The sequence below is a fragment of the Neltuma alba genome, unplaced genomic scaffold, assembly GCF_004799145.2.
Source record: "Neltuma alba isolate B1F8T4 unplaced genomic scaffold, ASM479914v2 tig00010326_pilon, whole genome shotgun sequence".
Taxonomy (NCBI): Eukaryota; Viridiplantae; Streptophyta; class Magnoliopsida; order Fabales; family Fabaceae; genus Neltuma; species Neltuma alba.
The window spans coordinates 33,818-52,995 of record NW_021635237.1 but is presented as its reverse complement, the minus strand read 5'-3'; the positions used below and the strand labels follow the sequence as shown (position 1 = coordinate 52,995).

The 19,178-nt window shown below is 36.1% G+C and overlaps 1 protein-coding gene across 2 annotated transcripts; it reads left to right on the top strand.

Annotated features, from left to right (window-relative positions):
- Nucleotides 1–790: 790 nt before the first annotated feature.
- Nucleotides 791–18,566, top strand: LOC114755738 (chlorophyll(ide) b reductase NOL, chloroplastic). 2 transcript variants are annotated; one of them, XM_028944606.1, is made up of 13 exons: nucleotides 791–1,075; nucleotides 2,378–2,446; nucleotides 3,127–3,188; nucleotides 3,285–3,371; nucleotides 5,325–5,392; nucleotides 5,472–5,520; nucleotides 5,598–5,683; nucleotides 6,202–6,259; nucleotides 6,758–6,808; nucleotides 16,466–16,516; nucleotides 16,622–16,663; nucleotides 17,523–17,633; nucleotides 18,329–18,566. In XM_028944606.1, exons 1-13 carry the CDS (start codon nucleotides 814–816, stop codon nucleotides 18,374–18,376), a joined length of 1,044 nt encoding a protein of 347 aa, XP_028800439.1. In that variant the 5' UTR covers nucleotides 791–813; the 3' UTR covers nucleotides 18,377–18,566. The 2 variants fall into 2 exon arrangements, with proteins under 2 accessions (XP_028800439.1, XP_028800440.1); XM_028944607.1 differs by lacking the exon at nucleotides 6,758–6,808.
- The last annotated feature ends 612 nt before the right edge of the window (nucleotides 18,567–19,178 follow it).

Here is a 19,178-nt window from a genome sequence, read left to right as displayed (position 1 = left end):
TAATATATTTTTATTTGAAGTAATAAATTTGTTAATAATATTTTTTTCCAAAATAATAAATAATATAAAAATGTAATTAATAAATAATTAATATGTGTATATCTATTTATGAAATATAAGATTAAATATGTTTTTAGAAAAATGACTCTTTTTTTTGCCAATAGAAAGATATTATTTTGCCTTGAAGATTTTAAACATGAAATTCCATAACATTTTTTCACAACTAGTTTTTTTAACAACATGCTATCTTCGATTTTTAATATAAAAGCTATTTTGATATTCAATTTGGTCATAAATATAAAATTCTAATTCATTTTATTTTTTATATTTATCCATTTTTTTCAAAGTAGTTCTTATAGTAGTTGTACATGTTAAATATTTCAAATGGTACTTCTAGCTCATACACATGATTAGAAAGAGTATATTAGGGAAGACAGCGTCTACTTATTACAAATAATTAATTTAACTAATTTTTTAATTTACTCAAATTAATTAATTAGCTCTTATATTAAACACTAGAGGTAGTATTACAATGTCAAAAAGGGATCACATTTTCAAAACGTAACATTTTTTTGGCTTTTCATGAAACCATGATTTAGATGGGTTAAATCATAATTTTAGAACTAAACTATAGTTTCATAAAAATGTGAGGTGTTTGGCAACTCTTTGGTCAAAACCATGGTTTGGCAAATATGTCGTTTATTGAAATTATTTTCCTCAAAACACTGTAAATCATGTAGAAATTAAAAGCCCAACCCAAAGTCCAAACGCTGGAGTCTCATCCGTTTGCTTCTTCAGTTCCTGCTCGTGTTGATGGCTTCCCTCTTCCCCTGTCCCACTCTCTCTTCTCATTCTCCCTCATGTAAAATTGACTTCGTGTTTTCTCCGTTACCAGAAGCACGGACTTCATATCCTAAATTCAATGGGAGCAGTTCTTTGGCCGGTCAGAATTTCGGCACCTGCAGATTCTCTGCTTTTAGAAATAGTAATTCTCCGAGCTTTGTTCCAATGGCTTCGGCCAACAGAGAGCCCATGGTTCCCCCTTACCGCGTTTTGATAACTGGCTCAAGCAAAGGTCAGCTCGGCACTAAATTTCTTTTTCTTTTCGATTCTTGATATTGTTTGAGTTCATTCTTTGTTTATTACAGATGGAAATGCCATATTTATATTAAGGGTGAAACCTCAATGTTATTGTTGAGCGCTCCCCAAAAATTGCGCTTTACAGTATGACTCATTAGCTTTAGAAGGATAGAATTAGCACAAAATTTCTGCCTTTAAAAAATGAATGTGGTGCAGATAAATCTGACGTATTACCTTTTGATGTTTAATAGAAGTGATAGATAAAATGTAAAAGTGATAATTGATGCATGAAAACAAAAAGTTAGAAACTAAAAATAACGTACAATGCAATTATCGAATTGATGGGAAAAGAATGTAAGGCAACTAAAAGATAAGTGGAACTGTGGAAGAGTAAAAGTCGGAAGAAGAGATAAAGTATAATGCAACTGGAGAGATAATCTAGTAAAACTAATTAGAAATAAAAGATAAACAAGAATGTGATTACAGACGAAATTGAAGCTAAAATTACGTGCAAAAAAATGAAGAGAACTACAAAAGTACCATTTTGGTTCAATTTCTATGCGTATCACCTACTTTATAATTCTATTTTTCTCCTTCTCCCTATTTTTTAACTTTGTTTTTTATATTTATTGGACTAAAGATTTTAAAATGGATACATATGATCAAGATCGTGGAAGAATTGTCATACAACAAGAGAAACCTAATAAAGGACCGTTTTCCATTATGGCATGGTATATGATTTTTTTTTTTTATTATTTATATAGGATACAAACATACTATTAATTAAAGATATGCCAATTTATTTTATCAACAAGAATAATGGATGGTGAACATTATGCAGACATAATCAACCAACATGGTAATTGGATTTCACAAGCAATTTTCATGTTAATTTATTTTTTGAGTAAAACCAAGTTGATAAAGTGAAGATGTCATTGGTAGCTGATAGTGCCAAAAATGTTGGGCAAAAAGCCACAAAGTGCGCTGTTGGAGGAGGGTTGAAAGCTGCTAGCTTTTCGACTCTCAATGATTTCAATTGAGGTGTCTGCCCTATTTGGCTTTAGGCCTATGACATTTGCTTCAGCAACATAAAATAACACTCGCAGTATCACCACAGCCAAATTACATGAAAATTGCTAGATTGTAATCTACTGTAGTGCTACAGTCCACATTGTGAGGCAAAAAAGATGTAGATGAACTATTTTATTTATTATGTACTATATTAACCCCCCCCCCAAAAAAAAGCCCAATTTCTGTCTATTTTTTATTTAAATATTGTATCTGTCGTTTGATTCAGGAATAGGCTATGCATTGGCAAAAGAGTTTCTAGGAGCTGGTGACTATGTCATAATTTGCTCAAGATCAAGTATGGACTACTTCTTTACTCTTTGATGCATCTGACAGTTGTATGTTTGCTTTATGATTTTGAATGTCAATATTATTCAACCTTGTAATACGCTGAACTTCATGTCCGCTTTGAATTATTTGAGTTGTTGATCACAATGGATTCATTAAGGTGACCTTTTTCTATTAGAAAAGTTTTTCATTTCCAATCCTTTCATCCGCAAAAGTTGAGGAAGCTCTTGGGCTTATTCAGACTCTGTCTTGAAATGGGTTGCTTATACAGTTGACATTTTTGGATTTGGTGTGCGTGCACATGTGTTTTGAAATCATGGCTATACTCAGATATTCTTATCACCGTTTTGTTTTTCTTTTGAAACTTACATATCTGCTTACACATAATATGATGTTTATATTGAGAAATTTTCTTCCAAAAGATGTGTAGTTTTTTCCCTTATTGTTCTTTTTACTTCTTTTTATTATTAAGAGAGTAAACTAATTATTATATTGCATCTTCTTTGAATTATATTTTCAGTCAAATAATTATTTATGGGCTTTTGTTAGTTAGAGCTTGTTGCATTGTGATATGACCTGAAAAATTTTTTTTTTTTCCCCTTACGACTTATTATTGTCCATAATTTAAGATTATTGTTAATCTAATTTCTTCCGTCTTTCTTTCTCAGTCTCTTGGTTTTTTATTTACAGATGAAAGGGTAGAATCCGCTGTCCAGAGCTTGAGAGAAGAATATGGGAAGCAGTATGTGTGGGTACCTCCTCTTCAACTTTTATGTCAGTGTTAACAAATCTGTGATAAATATAATGTCATTCAAGTGTTTCTGATGATGACTATTTTGTTCTCCCAGGGCACGAAATGTGATGTGAGGGAGGCAGAGGATGTGAAGAATTTAGTTGCATTTGCCCAAGAAAAACTGAAATACATTGATATATGGGTATGCAATATCAGAACTATTTTTTTCTTTTTGATTATTTACATTTACACGTTATAGCTGGGAAAAAAATTTGATACAACGAATTTTAATTGCTTTTAATCATTAGAGTCACTTGAGTTGTCTCAGCAACTATGTGAATTTCTGTGCATTAAAATTATGATTTCTCAAGAGATAGAACTTTAAATGATGTTTTGATTATACCTCATTTTATTTAACTATAATGCCATTAACATGACAGGTTCTGTTGGGTAATCATTATTATTTTTAGCTTCTGGGTTCTTTCTCTACCAAAATTGGGCAACATTATTAGTGCAAGTATCTTTATGATTTGACGAGATTTATGTCTGCTTTCATGGTAGTCTCCACTGCGTTAATACTTACTCAGGAGGGGGGAAAAATAGACCTGGCTGTTTATTGAATATAATTTTAAGCATGTGAACTACCTGGCAATTCATCAGGTGTTTATATTCCTAGTTATCCTATTAGTTTGTTAGTTACTGAAAGAATCAGGATTGAAGAGTGCTCCAATTTTGTTATGTTATTTGAATAATGTGGCTAAAGATTGAGAAGGTTTGAGAAAGAAAAGATGTTGGGCCCAACATTGAATTGGGCCATGTCTATATGAGAGGGAAAAGAAAATGTATGCACAAAGTAAATGGCAAAGTCTATATGAGGAGGAATCTATGGAAGTCATGACATACTGGGGGGTGGGGGGATCTGCATTTCTGTCTATTGATTAAAGGGAAAGAGATGGGTACATATAGGGAGCATCACAACAGCTATCAATAAAGGATGACTCCCAAAGTTAGAAACAGGATAAACAAAGCAGTAAATACATATGAACCAATAACCAGTAAATACACTGGAACTAATAACAAATTAATAAAGACTGAACTACTAATAACCACTGAATTTAAGACTAATTTAAGCATAAGTATGGGCTAAAGCCCAATACTCATCTAACAGATATTAACAGAGGGAACAGAAGGACGGAATAATTGATTTTGTCCATATGGGCATGATTCGGGAGAGAGGATGTGAGCTTCCTCAGATGGGTTATGTCAAGTTTGAAACAACTTAAACGTTTCTATTTATTCTATGATATTTATTCTCGTTTGATTAATCTATTCTTCAAAAGATCTATCAGACTATCATGGAGTGAATGATTTGATCAATTCATATTCGATTCTTTCTTCAACTTGGAATCGATTCACATCTTTTATTTGTCATATAAATATTAAAAAATAGAGATTTTGGGTCTGTCTGGTCTAATCAATTGAAATAGTATTTCAGATGGGTTAGAACAACTTAAATATTTGTTTGCTCAAAAAAAAAAAAAAAGATGGGTTATGTCAAGCAAAATATTAGTATTAATAAAGGAAATAAATTAGTGATTCAAAACAATATAAATGCGGTCAATACTAAATAGCCTAAACAGATATAAGGACGGAAAAGGGAAAATAACTTTTGAAATCATAGGTTAGTATCCAACTATGATTTTCATTAATTCCAAGGAGATAATCCCTGATTTTATGTACAGAATTCCCACATTTACTTCCTCTTAGTAGCACCCCTTGAACCTTGGACCTTGTTCAAGTCCTTATTGTACTTAATTGGGACCTCTACACACACACACACACACACTCACACATTCTTGTGTCTTTGTTTGCTTATGCCTTTGGTCACCTAATATGAAGTGGTTTTAGAGATTTCTATGGTCCTCTTGAATCATTTACTTGGTTAATTTTCTGCAGGCACTTGTTTAGGGCATTATCAACTTGATAATGCTGCATGTTTCCTTTGTTTGCAGTTGCTGCCTCTAAGACCTGGCATCATTATGCCCAACTCATCACTTCAAATATTTATGTCATATGTTTCTTGTAATAGCTATAATGATTTATAGTTGGCTTCTCTTTCTGCCTTACATACTGAATGTGTTTTAGGATAATGCAGATTAATAATGCAGGGTCAAATGCATATAGCTACAAGCCTCTTGCGGAGGCATCTGATGAAGATCTTATGTGAGCTCTGATAGACCTTGCACCTTATCATCTGCCCTAAAATTGTTAATCTTTGAACATAATTATTCTGTTAATGCAGTGAGGTAGTTGCAACAAATACACTTGGTTTGATGATATGTTGTCGAGAGGTAAATACATTCTTATCTAAGTAGTACTGTGAAAAATCAGGTGATATGTTATGCACAATGTTTTACTTTTTGCTTAGGCAATAAAGATGATGGCGAACCAGCCGGGAGGAGGTCATATTTTCAATATTGATGGGGCAGGTTCAGATGGAAGACCAACTCCCAGGTGCTTTGAATTTGCTTATGTATTTGCTGTGTTGATTGGGAACAATATCTTTATCACTTTCGTTCTCTGCTAATGTCTTCTAGGACTGAGTCAAATTAGTCATAATTTCTGATTTGTGTTTATTGCTCACCTACTCAACAAGACTATGAGTAGTTATATGGCGAGCAACATCACCAAAGCCTTCCAGCAAATCTGTTGTCAATTCCATTTATGTTCATGGTGGAACCAAACTAATCGCGTCGTTGACTATTTGATAAGCCATGTGGGCACAATGGCTTGTCTTCATTTGGAGAAGATTTATCTATGTTAGTTTAGTATTTATTTCTACCACTGTCAGAAAGTTTTAGCTGTAGTATATTGGGTGATGGCAATTGAGAGGTAGCTTATTGATGATGAAACTCAGTAATCCTTTTCTGTCAAAGAAACCCCAATCTTTCATAACACCTATGTAGCCCCTAGTTTCTATGTTTATCCAACATACTTTGGTGATCATTCTTTACATCTCCCACTTTCCTTAGGTTTGCCGCATATGGAGCTACAAAGCGGAGTGTGGTGCATTTAACAAAATCGTTACAGGTGGATGCATGTATTACTACTTATGCTCTTTTGCCGTTTTCTCTTCTATTCACATCCAGGCCAGACATGATCTTATGTTAGCTTTTTAATGCAGTGTTGCTTTATGTTCTTAAAATATGGTTGTTTTATTTGTAATTTACTCAGGCTGCTCCTTTTTATGTACTTTTTATATCCTTTGAGATACATTCTAATGACAGAAATTGATACCACCATTGACCTGGATAATTTATAAAGAATGTAGACATTTCAATTCATATATTGGAACGAGAAGAAATCATTCCATCAACAATGCCTTTTAAAATATTTCTTTAGAGTTCTTAGCCATCGAAATGGTATTATTTGCTGCACATACTTACCTTTTGATATTGATCGTAGTTTTGTGTTCTATGATTGGTTCTTTCTAGAGTCATCCTCTTTTCCGATAGGGCTGCGTTGATAAGAACCATAATTGTAACAATGTCTTTGTATATGTAACAAAAATTAAGTTATGTATTACAGGCAGAATTACAGATGCAGGATGTAAAAAATGTTGTGGTGCATAATCTTTCGGTATGTTCTACTTTATTTTTTTGAAAAATTCTATGATATGCAATGGTTGTAGCAAATAAACATATTCAAGTCTCTTAATGCTGTAGTTTTTGCAATTATGCAGGAAATTTTATTATATTTGTGGGCGGGGCAACAGGGTAGGATAGGAATGGAAATGATTTTGGGGCTAGATACTGGCAATTGCATCACTGTTTCAATTGAATACACCTTCTATGTTATTGTAGTTACCTACGAATGTAATAGACTCGATAGTCTTACATGCACACATGAGGATTGTTGTGATGGGCCGAAAAGCCCATTTAGCTTTATGTTTTAATTTTAGTTTCTTCATTATCTTGTTAATCTCCAGCTCCTAAGATCCCGGTAAATATCCGTAGGAATTATCATGATGTTATCTCCCATTATCCGATTTGATTTCTTGTATTCGATCGCCCAAAACCTAGGATCAGTTCCTATAAATGCACACAAGATTTCGATGAATAAAGCAAGTTTTCTGGATTAAAATCTTACATGGTATCAGAGCAACGGTACCCACTATGATCAGGTTCGGCTACGGGTTTGATCTGCCAAGCCAAGGCGGCTCTTACTCATCGGCGCTAAATTCCTCGATGACGGTGAATCCAGCGACGAGTCACCCAGTGCCACCCGAAACCCAGTCCTTGGCGATAACCATCCATCGCCTTAATGGCCAAAACTATCTACAGTGGGCGAACGGTGTTCGTTTGTATGTCACCGGAAAGGGAATACTGGACTACCTGACCGGCAAAAGAACCAGGCCACCAACGTCCGATGAGAAGAGATACGCCGAATGGGAAGCAGAGAACTCAATGGTCCAATGCTGGCTTGTGAACTCCATGACAGCGGAAATAAGCGCAAGCTTCTCGTTATTTCAGTCCGCCAAAGAAGTCTGGGATGCGGCTCGAGACATGTTCGCATCCATGAACAACCGGGCAGCAATTCTTGAGATAGAAACGAATCTCGACAACCTCAAGCTCTGTAATTTCACTGTTACGGAATATTGGACTAATCTCCTGGTCCTATGGCAGCAGCTGGATTCGTATGAGGGCTATGAATGGTCATGCCCTACCGATGCTAATCTGTACGCTAAGATAAAGGAAGAAAAAAGAATTTCTAAATTCCTACTTGGCCTAAATTCCTCCTTTGATGCTGCTCGTGGTCGAATTATGAGCCAAGAACCACTCCCAAGTATTCGGGAAGTATTCTTTATGATAAAACAGGAGGAGACTAGGCAAAAACTCTCCTCTCCAAAACTGCCAAGCCCGAGTGATGGGGAATCAGGAGCATTCTTCTCTAAAGGAGGGCCTCATGGAGACAACAAGAATAAGAAGAATGGCAGATGGTGTGATCATTGTCAAAAGGCAGGCCACACGAAAGATATTTGCTGGAAACTCCATGGTAAACCACCAAATACAAAAGGGAGAGGAAAACAAGAAAACAAAGCCTACATGACCAACAGAGAGTCCAAAACAGAATTCGATGAGAAATTGAGCAGAGAAGAGGTTGAATTTCTTAGAAAATTACTGGATAAACATGACACCCGAGATGCTTTGGTTTCTACGGGTGATATAGCCTACACAGGTAATGCTGTTTTAGCACTTAAAAATTCTGTTCATAACAAGGATATGTGGATTGTTGATTCGGGGGCTACCGATCATATGACCGGTAATATTCATTTAATCCATAACCTACAACCGTGCCAAGTGCCTATGTTCATTAAGGTGGCTGATGGAAAATTCATTAAAGTTCATGGGATTGGGGAAACTTGTCTCTTTAATTGCCTTGTCCTTGAAAAAGTATTATATGCCCCTGATTTAATGTGTAGCCTCGTCTCTGTTAGCAAAACTACTCTCACACAACGTTGCCATGTTAATTTCTCTGCTATGATCTGTGTATTTCAGGACTTGGAGTCGGGGAAGATGATTGGCAAAGCTGAGATGCTAGAGGGGTTGTACTGTGTTCAAAAAGGGGCACCGGAAAAGGAAAGAGCTCTCCAAACCACCACAAAAAACCTTCCAGTTAAAATTTCCAGTAAAGAACTATTTTTATGGCACTATAGGTTAGGCCATCCAAATTTTCAATACATGTTCAGATTGTTTCCTAATTTAATAAATAAAAGTTCTAGTTCTATTTCCTGTGAAATTTGTCAACTGTCAAAACATACAAGAAGTAGTTATTCTCCGCATTTACATGAATATTCTCAGCCTTTCTCTCTCATACACAGTGACCTATGGGGACCTTCGCGAGTTCCAAATTTGACCTAAACAAAATGGTTCGTCACATTTATGGACGATCACACACGAGTCACTTGGGTGTTTTTACTCAAAGAAAAATCTGATCTTACACAAACCTTTCAAAATTTTCATAAAATGATACAAAACCAATTTCATGCCCCCTTGAAAATCCTACGGAGTGATAATGGCACAGAATACACCAATTCTGCCCTTCAAACATACCTTAAGGAACATGGGATTATTCACCAAACCAGTTGTGTACACTCCCCACAGCAAAATGGGACAGCTGAAAGAAAAAATAGACACCTCCTAGAGGTCACTAGGGCCATTATGCTCACCACAAATGTGCCTAAATTCTACTGGGGAGAAGCCATTCTTACTGCTGCCCACCTGATTAACCGACTACCTTCCCGTACCTTGGATTTCAAAACCCCAATCCAAACTCTCTCTGAAACCTATCCCACACCTCATCTGTTCCATTCCATCCCTCAGAAAATTTTTGGCTGTGTTGCATATGTTCATCATACTGAAAGCGGAAAATTAGAGCCTAGAGCCCACAAATGTATCTTCCTCGGGTATTCTAACTCAAAAAAGGGGTATAAGTGCTACTCTCCAACCCTAAAAAAATTCTATGTTACCATGGACGTTACCTTTGCTGAGCATAAACCATACTACCCTAAAACACCCATTCAGGGGGAGAGAGAACAGGAATGGGAGTTTTCTGAATTATTTTTTGAACCAGCACCTGAACCCGAACCCAGCAACCAACCTGTTGTACCTGAACCCACCAACCAACCTATTGTCATTTTAGATAATCCTATCCTTTCGCCTATACCTGAATCCAACACAGAAATGGAAATGGAAACTGAACAGACCAATGAGGAGGAAAGAGTGCAGCAAAATGAAGAACTTGTGCATATCGACACCTCTAGTACTGAGCAATGCCAACATTCAACCCCGGCTTCAAATCCTGATGATCTTGGGTGGCCCATTGCTTTGAGAAAAGGGGTAAGGAAGTGCACTAAGCATCCTATCAGTCATTTTGTGTCTTATAATAAACTGTCTCCTACTTTACAAAGCTTTGCTACTAGATTGGATGATGAACAGCTACCAACCAGCTTTGATAATGCTATCTGTGATCCCCATTGGAAGAGGGCTATTGAGGAAGAGCTGAATGCGTTACGTAAGAACCAAACATGGCAGATTACTAAGCTCCCAAGTGGCAAGAAAATTGTGGGATGTAAATGGGTCTTTACAAAGAAATACAATCCGGATGGCTCAATTAACAAATACAAGGCCCGGCTAGTGGCAAAAGGGTACTCTCAGACCTACGGCATAGACTACCAAGAAACATTTGCTCCCGTTGCGAAACTGAACACTATTCGAATACTCTTGTCTTTAGCTGCTAACCTGGACTGGCCTCTCCACCAACTTGATGTAAAGAATGCCTTTCTAAATGGGGATCTAGAGGAGGAAGTTTATATAGAGATCCCTCAAGGACTAGTAGAGAAGGGAAAGCCAGGAATGGCATGCAGGCTTCACAAGTCACTTTATGGCTTAAAACAATCACCTAGAGCTTGGTTTGAGAGATTTACTAAAGCAGTAAAAGGCGTTGGATTCTCTCAGTGTCAGGCAGATCATACACTATTTGTCAAACATTCAAGGGGCAAGATGGCCATCTTAATTGTGTATGTTGATGACATCATCCTAACAGGTGATGACACAACAGAAATAACGAAGCTGAAGAAGTCTCTAGAACGGGAATTTGAAGTAAAAGACCTAGGAGGATTAAGATACTTCCTAGGTATGGAGATAGCTCGATCAAAGAAAGGCATAGTAGTCTCTTAAAGAAAGTATACATTGGATCTGCTGAAAGAAACTGGTATATTAGGTGCAAAACCAGCAGACACTCCAATGGAACAAACAAAAAGGCTGAACAATAAGGAAGAGGAAGAAGAAGAAAAAATCATTGATGACAAGGAAACAGGAAGAAAACCTAAACAAAAGAAAATACCAGTACCTGTAGATGCAGAAAGGTATAAGCGTTTAGTAGGTAAACTACTATATCTCTCTCATACTCGTCCAGATATCACTTATGCAGTTGGGGTGGTAAGTCGCTTTACAAGTGAACCTTTAGAAGAACATATGAATGCCGTGTATAGGATATTACACTATCTTAAGATGACACCAGGTTGAGGCCTATTTTTTGCCAAGGGAGAATCAAGAGAAATCATTGTGTATACAGATGCAGACCATGGAGGCTTCCTACCTGATAGAAGGTCAACCTCAGGGTACTGCACTATGGTTTGGGGAAACCTTGTGACATGGAGAAGCAAGAAGCAAACAGTAGTGTCCAGGAGCATTGCAGAAGCAGAATTAAGAGCAATAGCCCATGGTGTGTGTGAGGGCCTCTGGATAATACGCATCCTAAAGGAACTAAGACTTGCACCGACTAGCCCTATGTGATTGAAAAGTGATAGTCTATCAGCCATTGGAATGGTAAGAAATCCCATTCATCATGAGAGGACGAAGCATGTAGATATTGACAAGCACTTTATTAAAGAAAAAGAAGAATCCGGAATCATTGAGATTTCTCATGTGCCTTCACATTGCCAAGTGGGAGATCTCTTTACAAAAGCCTTGCCTAGACGCCTGTTTGAGGAATTCAAAAGCAAGTTGGGAATGATCGACATCTATTCGTCAACTTGAGGGGGAGTGTTGTGATGGGCCGAGAAGCCCATTTAGCTTTGTGTTTTAGTTTTAGTTTCTTCATTATCTTGTTAATCTCCAGTTCCTAAGATCCCGGTAAATATCCGTAGGAATTATCATGATGTTATCTCCCATTATCCGATTTGATTTCTTGTATTCGATTGCCCAAAACCTAGGATCAGTTCCTATAAAATGTACACAAGATTTCGATGAATAAAGCAAGCTTTCTGGATTAAAATCTTACAAGGATTAATGAGTCATACTCCATTCCATTATTGTTCATTGCTACTGAATAAACTCTTCACATTCTACAACCTCTTTTGGAGTTGTTGCATTGGACAGTGATGGAACTCAGCTCTAATATGTATTTGTATTAAGCTGAGATGAACCTCAATCCAACACAAGTCTTAAGGCTTAAGCTCAGTGGGGTTACAGATAAACTGTCGCAAAAATGAAGGAAAAATAGAAAACAAAACACAAGGCCTTACTCTTGCATTTGAGAGGCTAGAACTCTCTGCTAACAATTCCTTGCTTTCCCCTCTCTGCCATCCCATTCTTTCAGCTTGGATTTTTCTTTCTCTGATACATGTGGAGGTTTTAGACCACTCCAGGCCCATTATTACCTTCCCACAACAAGTTTCACCTTGTCCTGAAGACGTAAATTGAGGGTTGAGTGCTGTTCTCCTCATACTGCTCTGAAGTACTCTTTCCTGCTGACATCTTGTTACATTGAATCAGCCTGTCAGTTTGTGCATTGTTCATTTTTCTGGTTTTAAAAACCTGATCTGCCTGTACCTTCAGTTTCATTTTATCAGATGATGCAGTGGTGAATGTTAGAACCAGCCTGTAAAGTCCGTAAACTCTTTGCAGTGTCCTTTGACTAGAGATTGATAACACATATGCTTTCACTCTCTAATTTCATCTTTCTCAGTCCCATGATCCATATAAGGTTGAGAGTATCGTATCTGGCCCATAGCTCTGCAGATGTAATGCTGCTATGCCCAATGTTCCTGCTGATTCCAGCAATCCAGTCTCAATTTGCATCTCTAATGAGTCCCCCAGCTCCATTAGCTTTTGCATTGGATTCCTAGCTCACTGCTGTTGAACTTAACCCAACCCTCTTGTGGGCACTCCCATTGAGTAGCCTGCTCAATTCTTCTGATGTTTGGGTCTTCCAGGTGCTGCTGAAATTCCTAAGCTTTAAGTAGTAAAGTCCACCTCAGCGAGAACTTCATGCAATTTCACGTGCTATTTTTAGATGCAGTCTAGCTATATTTCACTTAATCACATTCTATATAATAATATATATTCCCTAATATCTATACATACATGAATGTTCACAGTATCATACATGACATGCTTTACATACAGATATAGATCACAGACAGTATAACACAAGATTATTCTATATTCTTATCATCCCCTCTCAAGCCGGAGGGTGTTTGACAAATTCCTAGCTTATCTCATAAAAGCCAAACCTTTTGTGAGACAAAGCTTATGTTAAATATTCTGTTGTCTGATCAATGGAAGGGATATTGGACAGGCATCCGTTTAGCTAATACTTCTCAAATGCAGTGGACTTCCAATTCAATGTGTTATTCCTGTCAGATGAACCAGAGCAGCTTCTAAGGCAAAGGCCACTTTGGCTTTCATACCATCTAACTAGTGTATTACTTGTAGCTAAACTAATCTCAATCAAGAGCAATTGTGTTATGAGAGAAAGAAGATAGAAAGAGAGAGGTCTGAGGAGAACCTAAGTTCCATTTACAAAACTCCTTATCAACTTAGCCTGCATTTGAAGTTTCCTAGCTGAGTTGGTTGTTGACTGCTTAACAACTCTGTTTCACATTTTACTCATCTCTCTCCTTACTTTCAAGTGCCCCTTGATCTCAAGAATTTGTAGCTACAAAGTATGGTACATCCTTTGGGGATCAAGAAACCTAGGTTGCTTCTTCAGGTTGTAATCCCTCCTATGGAACCAATACTTCAGTGATGGCTGTCTACCTTTTTGGCAACATCATTCAGTGGAATATCTGCTTGGTTAAGCTCTTTCACATAATTGTGGCTGATATGCTTATGGATGTCTCCTCACTGGAGTAAGATCTGGGCATGGTTTCTGCAAATGGACATGGAAGTCGTTGTGGATTTTATTTTCACTTAGTGAATCCGCATCATAATCAACAACTCCTATCCTTTGAATAAATTCTGTGAGGCCCGGAAAAACTTGTAGCAACCTTTAGTAAAGTTCTGGATGCTACTGTAACCTATGTATATGACTGCAACCTGAAGAATACCCAGTCTTCCACCTTAAACTCCCTCTTTGAACGCCTCTTTTCAGCTTGCCGTTTCATCCCATTTGCTCCTCTGTGCATATGATGTTTGATAATACCTACTATGATGTAGGAAGTAGAGGAAAGCAGGAAAAGAGATGGAGAAATAGAGAGATTGAAGAAAAGGTAGGAAAACAAATATTCAAAATTATTACTTAATTAGGCACAATACTTCAAATGAATAATGTTAGGGCTGTTTATAGAGCTCTAATCTAATACTAGTTATTCCAAACTACTGTAATCTTAAAATATAGGATCAACTTTATTCAAATTTGAAATAAGTTAATAACTAAAAGTCTAAATAAGACGGGATGATAGGATAAATCCCAATCCAAACTAAATTAATGTTAATGAGACAACGGACAATTTAGATTACTATGAAGAGATTTCTGAAGGTGATTTATGCATTAGCACTACTAAATATTTGAAAAGAACAAAATTCAACATCACAGGTGCTAGGATCGGACTGCGATGAGTCCATAAAACTTATTTTGATAACCTCAACATAAGTAACCATGAAATATCTCGATCCTCCTGTGTTACCTTGCATGCCTTGTGTCGTGTGTGATTATTTTCCCCCAAATAAGGCTTGCTGCAATCACTCGTCCAATGTGAAGTACATTCCACCCTTTAGAATCCACCCCAACACTTCAACTCGGTGGAATTTGGGAATTTCATCTGCGTAAAATGAATATGAAGGCAGTTGTCGACCATTTTGATGGGTTGATCCCATGCTTTTGTTCCATTACTTGACATTCTGTTCATCTGAACCTCTTGTCCTCATCAGCTCCCACATATTACAATGATGCTTCTTCTTCCTAAATAAAATAGACTAGTATCATTCAATGAATAGAATAGTCAAAGAAGGTTTACACAGTCTCTCAACCAACTGCACAGCCCTTCCAGGCTGATATTGAATTTTAAATCTACACCCCATAAACTTTGAGATCTTCTGATATGGGTCAATAACTCTCTGTTCCAACATATATTTCAGGGTTCTCTGGTCTGTCTTTTGATAAATGGCTGAAAGACATAATGCAGCCACCTCTTCCTGCCAAAATTATTTCCATTAATTCCCTCTTATATGCCGAGCTTTGCTGGTTTTTTCATGTAAGTGCTGGCTGAAATAAACAGTTGCTTTCAGTTTCTGCATACCACTACCCTGATGCATCAGCCTCTATTTCAAAAGGCAAGTTGAAATCTAGCATTGTCAACACTAGGAGTGTTGTCATGGCCATCTTTAATTCCTTAAATGCCCTTTGAGGCTTCTCATCCCAATTGAAAGCATGTTTGTTCAGCAGTTAGATTAATCTGCAATCTTCTCATACATGAGTAGGACAAGGCTTTAAACCGGTTATGAGTCCATCAAGTTTGTTCCACTTAATGATTGAATTGACCAGAGCAGACCACAACAGGTAGTTTATTTTGCGCGGCATGACAAACAGATAATGGATTTCCCTTATTGAAAGGGCTGGCCATTGCCAATGAGGCACAATTGACTTTTTTGGTGGTGGGTGGTGAATTTGTAAATGAAGTAGCCATGCCATCAGTCATGTGAGCCTGATATCAAGTTTGGAAAGTGTTAATAGTAATGAAGGCTGGGATAACTTCTTTACCCATGCCTCTTCTATATAAAATGTCGGTTTTAGTGTAACCAGTAGAGGAGTGCCAAAGGGGTTTAGCTATATGGCACTTAAATCACTTGTGTAATAGAAAATATTTCCTGAAATAGCATGATACATTACATGCACATATGGATCACACACAACATTACACAGGATTATTCTATCATCTTAACATCAGTGCCTTAGTGGTGAAGAAACTTCAACCAACTTGCATGTATCTTCAATCATTATTCCTTGACATGTCAGACTAAAGCATACTGCTATGATTAAGGCCCTGTTTGAAATCATGTTTAAAATCACTTATAAGCATGTTTCATGTAAGTCGAAACAAAACTCTTCAATTATGATTCAAAAGCTACTTATAAGTCATTCCAAACAGGCCCTAAATTTCCGATGAAACATGGAATTCATGATATAGGAAAATGGTATGACTTATCTTGCATTTTTACTTTCATATTTTACTGGTGTATATACCTCATTATTGATATAATGTTGTCAAATACTTGGAAAAGCTTACTAAATTTATGATGAAATGTGAAACTAATGATAGATGAAAATGGTACGACTCATTGCATTTTGCTTTCATGTTTTGCTTCTATATGCACCTGACTAATGGTGTTATAATGTTTCCCCCTTGCATCTTCCTTCATCTTAAATATGAAACTGCTGCAAAATTTTGACATTCTATGTTGACAATTTAAATATGTGGTCATGACTTATCTTTCCTTTTTGGTTTTGCAGCCAGGGATGGTCACCACTGATCTTCTCATGTCTGGTGCTACAACTAAGCAGGTAAAGAAATTCATGTTACTTCCCACAAACGTGGGAAAAAGAAACTCAGATCATCTCAAGAGTTTCTTTTGTGCACTTTGGACTGAATTACTTTGGTTTCTGCAGGCCAAGTTTTTCATTAATATATTGGCTGAACCAGCTGAAGTGGTAAGATTTTTTCGCATTTGGTAAAAGATGAGATCACTTCAATGTATAATAAACTAAACTAAAGAGTGATAGAAATTTGTGCGAAGTTAACATAATGATCAGAAATCATTGAAGATATATTCCACGAATGGAGAAGAAAATTCTTACTATTGTAATTATCTAAGGACTGGGCTGTTGATAGAACACGATGACGTCGTGTGATTCATGTAGCCAACTCCACCTAGTGGGATAAGGCTTGTTGTTGTTGTTATAATTAGATAGATGTCATCCTATCATGTTACCTGATATTATTGAGTCATAACTGAGCATTGTCGAGCCTGATTGGGGGTAACTTTCTTCGCATGATTTTTTTCTCATCTACAAATTTTGAACTCTCGATTTTGCTTAAAGAGAATCAAGTCATTTTCGCTCAATTCAATCATCATTGATTTCTATCATGTTCTGTTTATTAGTTGAGATTTTATAAATTCAATTATTTGTTAAATCATACTATTTTATTTGGATTTTCTTAGTATTTTTCACTTTCTAATGCCTCGTTTGTTGGGTATTTGATTGCTTCTCTTAAGTGGCTTGGATATGGATTATTTTATGAAGCACTGATACTTTAAGAAAAGGAAAATGATACGTATTGTATAAAAAGGAAAAAAGTACATATTGGACACTCGAATAAGATGTGTCATTTCGAATTGCACTTGGATGTTATCTATTTTGTCCCTTGTCGATGTTGATATATTCAGGTCAGTATATGTGCTTAGGAATTACAACCGATTTAAACTACTATTAACAAATTTTGCTCTCCTAATATTCTAGCTCTGTAGTTATTGAGTTTTTTATTCCCATGTTACATGATGGTTTGCAGGTTGCAGAATTCCTGGTTCCAAACATTAGATCTACCATTGGCAATGGATCAATGAAGCCAACGTACATTAAATTCCTCACTGGGGTTAAAGCGTATTCTCAGATATTTTCAGTTAAGAACAATCCTATTCTTTGACACGCTCATTTTTTCACTTGCGTGGTTCACTATTTAGTATATTGATACACTAGAGGTTATTGTTTGACGAGCTCTTTTTCCCATGGGGTTTATTTTTCTAGTCATTATGTGTTATGAAAATCTCAAAAGTAAATATAATGTTTAAAAGAGTTTAATCTTCTGAGGGATGAAGCTCTCATTGAAAGTTAGTATTTATTAATCTGGATTGCCTCAAAACATTGAGATAATCGTCATTGGGGACAGTCAACTCATATCTTCTCACTTAGGCGTGTTTGAAAGCTGTGTTTCCCAATGCGCGATGAATTCCGTCACTAATCATTTGGATCCTTTTCATTAGGGTTTTCTTTGAGTTTCAAGTGAGATTATTGATTCGGATAGTTTAGATTTCAAGTTTTTCTTATAACAATTTAACTTCTTTTTGAAATAAAGAAAAATACAAATCAAATGTCTTATAACTGCAAGTTAAAAGAAGAAAAGATTAAAAAGATTATTTAAAAATCTGAATAGTATATTTTTCTCTCTCTTGAAAATCTGGTGAATTTCTTGATAGAAAGGAGCAAAATGTGAGATACAAACTTTCTATCTGCTGCTTAACATTGCAATTTTATCTTGTTCAGAGCATTATTTCCTTTTTCCATTATCTAAAAGGCTTCTCTTTTGTTACCCTGCAGCGACTTGCATTTGGGGCAAGAAGGAACCGATACTTCCCTGAAGATTGATTAGCACATAAGCAGGTTTCATGTTCAATAATTTGTATTTAGTTCTCCATTCAATAAAACTTTGGTTTCTATTTTCTCTCTTTTCGGCTGGATGTAAAATTTACGAATTTGTGGAAGAGATGGATGATAGAGTTACAAACCCCACTCTTTCCTATTTGTGTGAAAGCTGCATGGTCTTGTGATTTACGTATACAGGTCTTCACCTTCGATCTCCATTTTTTTCCTGTTGGGGTACTGAGACAATTTAAATATATAAAATTAAAACAATTTGATCTAACGTTTTAAATCATAAGAAAATTAGGTGGAAAAAGGTTATGATTATATCTAATGATCAAAGTTACTGCTAGATTTAATTAATATTATTAAACCAAAGAAATTATTATAAATAATTATATGATAATTTTTTTAAGAATTAGTAATATCTTTCTTAAAATAAAATGATATAATATAACAACAAAGACAAGTCTTATTCCACTCGGTAGGGTTGACTGCATAAATTACACAATACTATTGTACTCTATCAACGGTCAAGTTTTTAGATATGTTGATTAGGAGGTTTTATTTAATGACCTTATTAAGCATTCTTCTTGGTCTTGCCTTTTTTTTGTAGGACTCTAAATTGTCTGTTCTACATTGTTTACTAGTGCTTCCAGTGGTCTTCTCTATACATGCTCAAATCATCTCAAGTGATGTTTCACTATTTTCTCTTTGCTATGCCCTACACCCATTCTTATTCTGATATTTTCATATCGAATTTTTTTTTGTATGATTACATATCCATCTTAATATCCTCATTTCTATT

Bases quoted from the DNA above. Each gene is read 5' to 3' on its own strand.
- LOC114755738 (XM_028944606.1), top strand. From the start codon at position 814: ATGGCTTCCCTCTTCCCCTGTCCCACTCTCTCTTCTCATTCTCCCTCA. The intron at 1,076-2,377 runs GTCAGCTCGGCA...CGTTTGATTCAG, and splicing joins GATAACTGGCTCAAGCAAAG to GAATAGGCTATGCATTGGCA. The intron at 5,684-6,201 runs GTGCTTTGAATT...CACTTTCCTTAG, and splicing joins GATGGAAGACCAACTCCCAG to GTTTGCCGCATATGGAGCTA.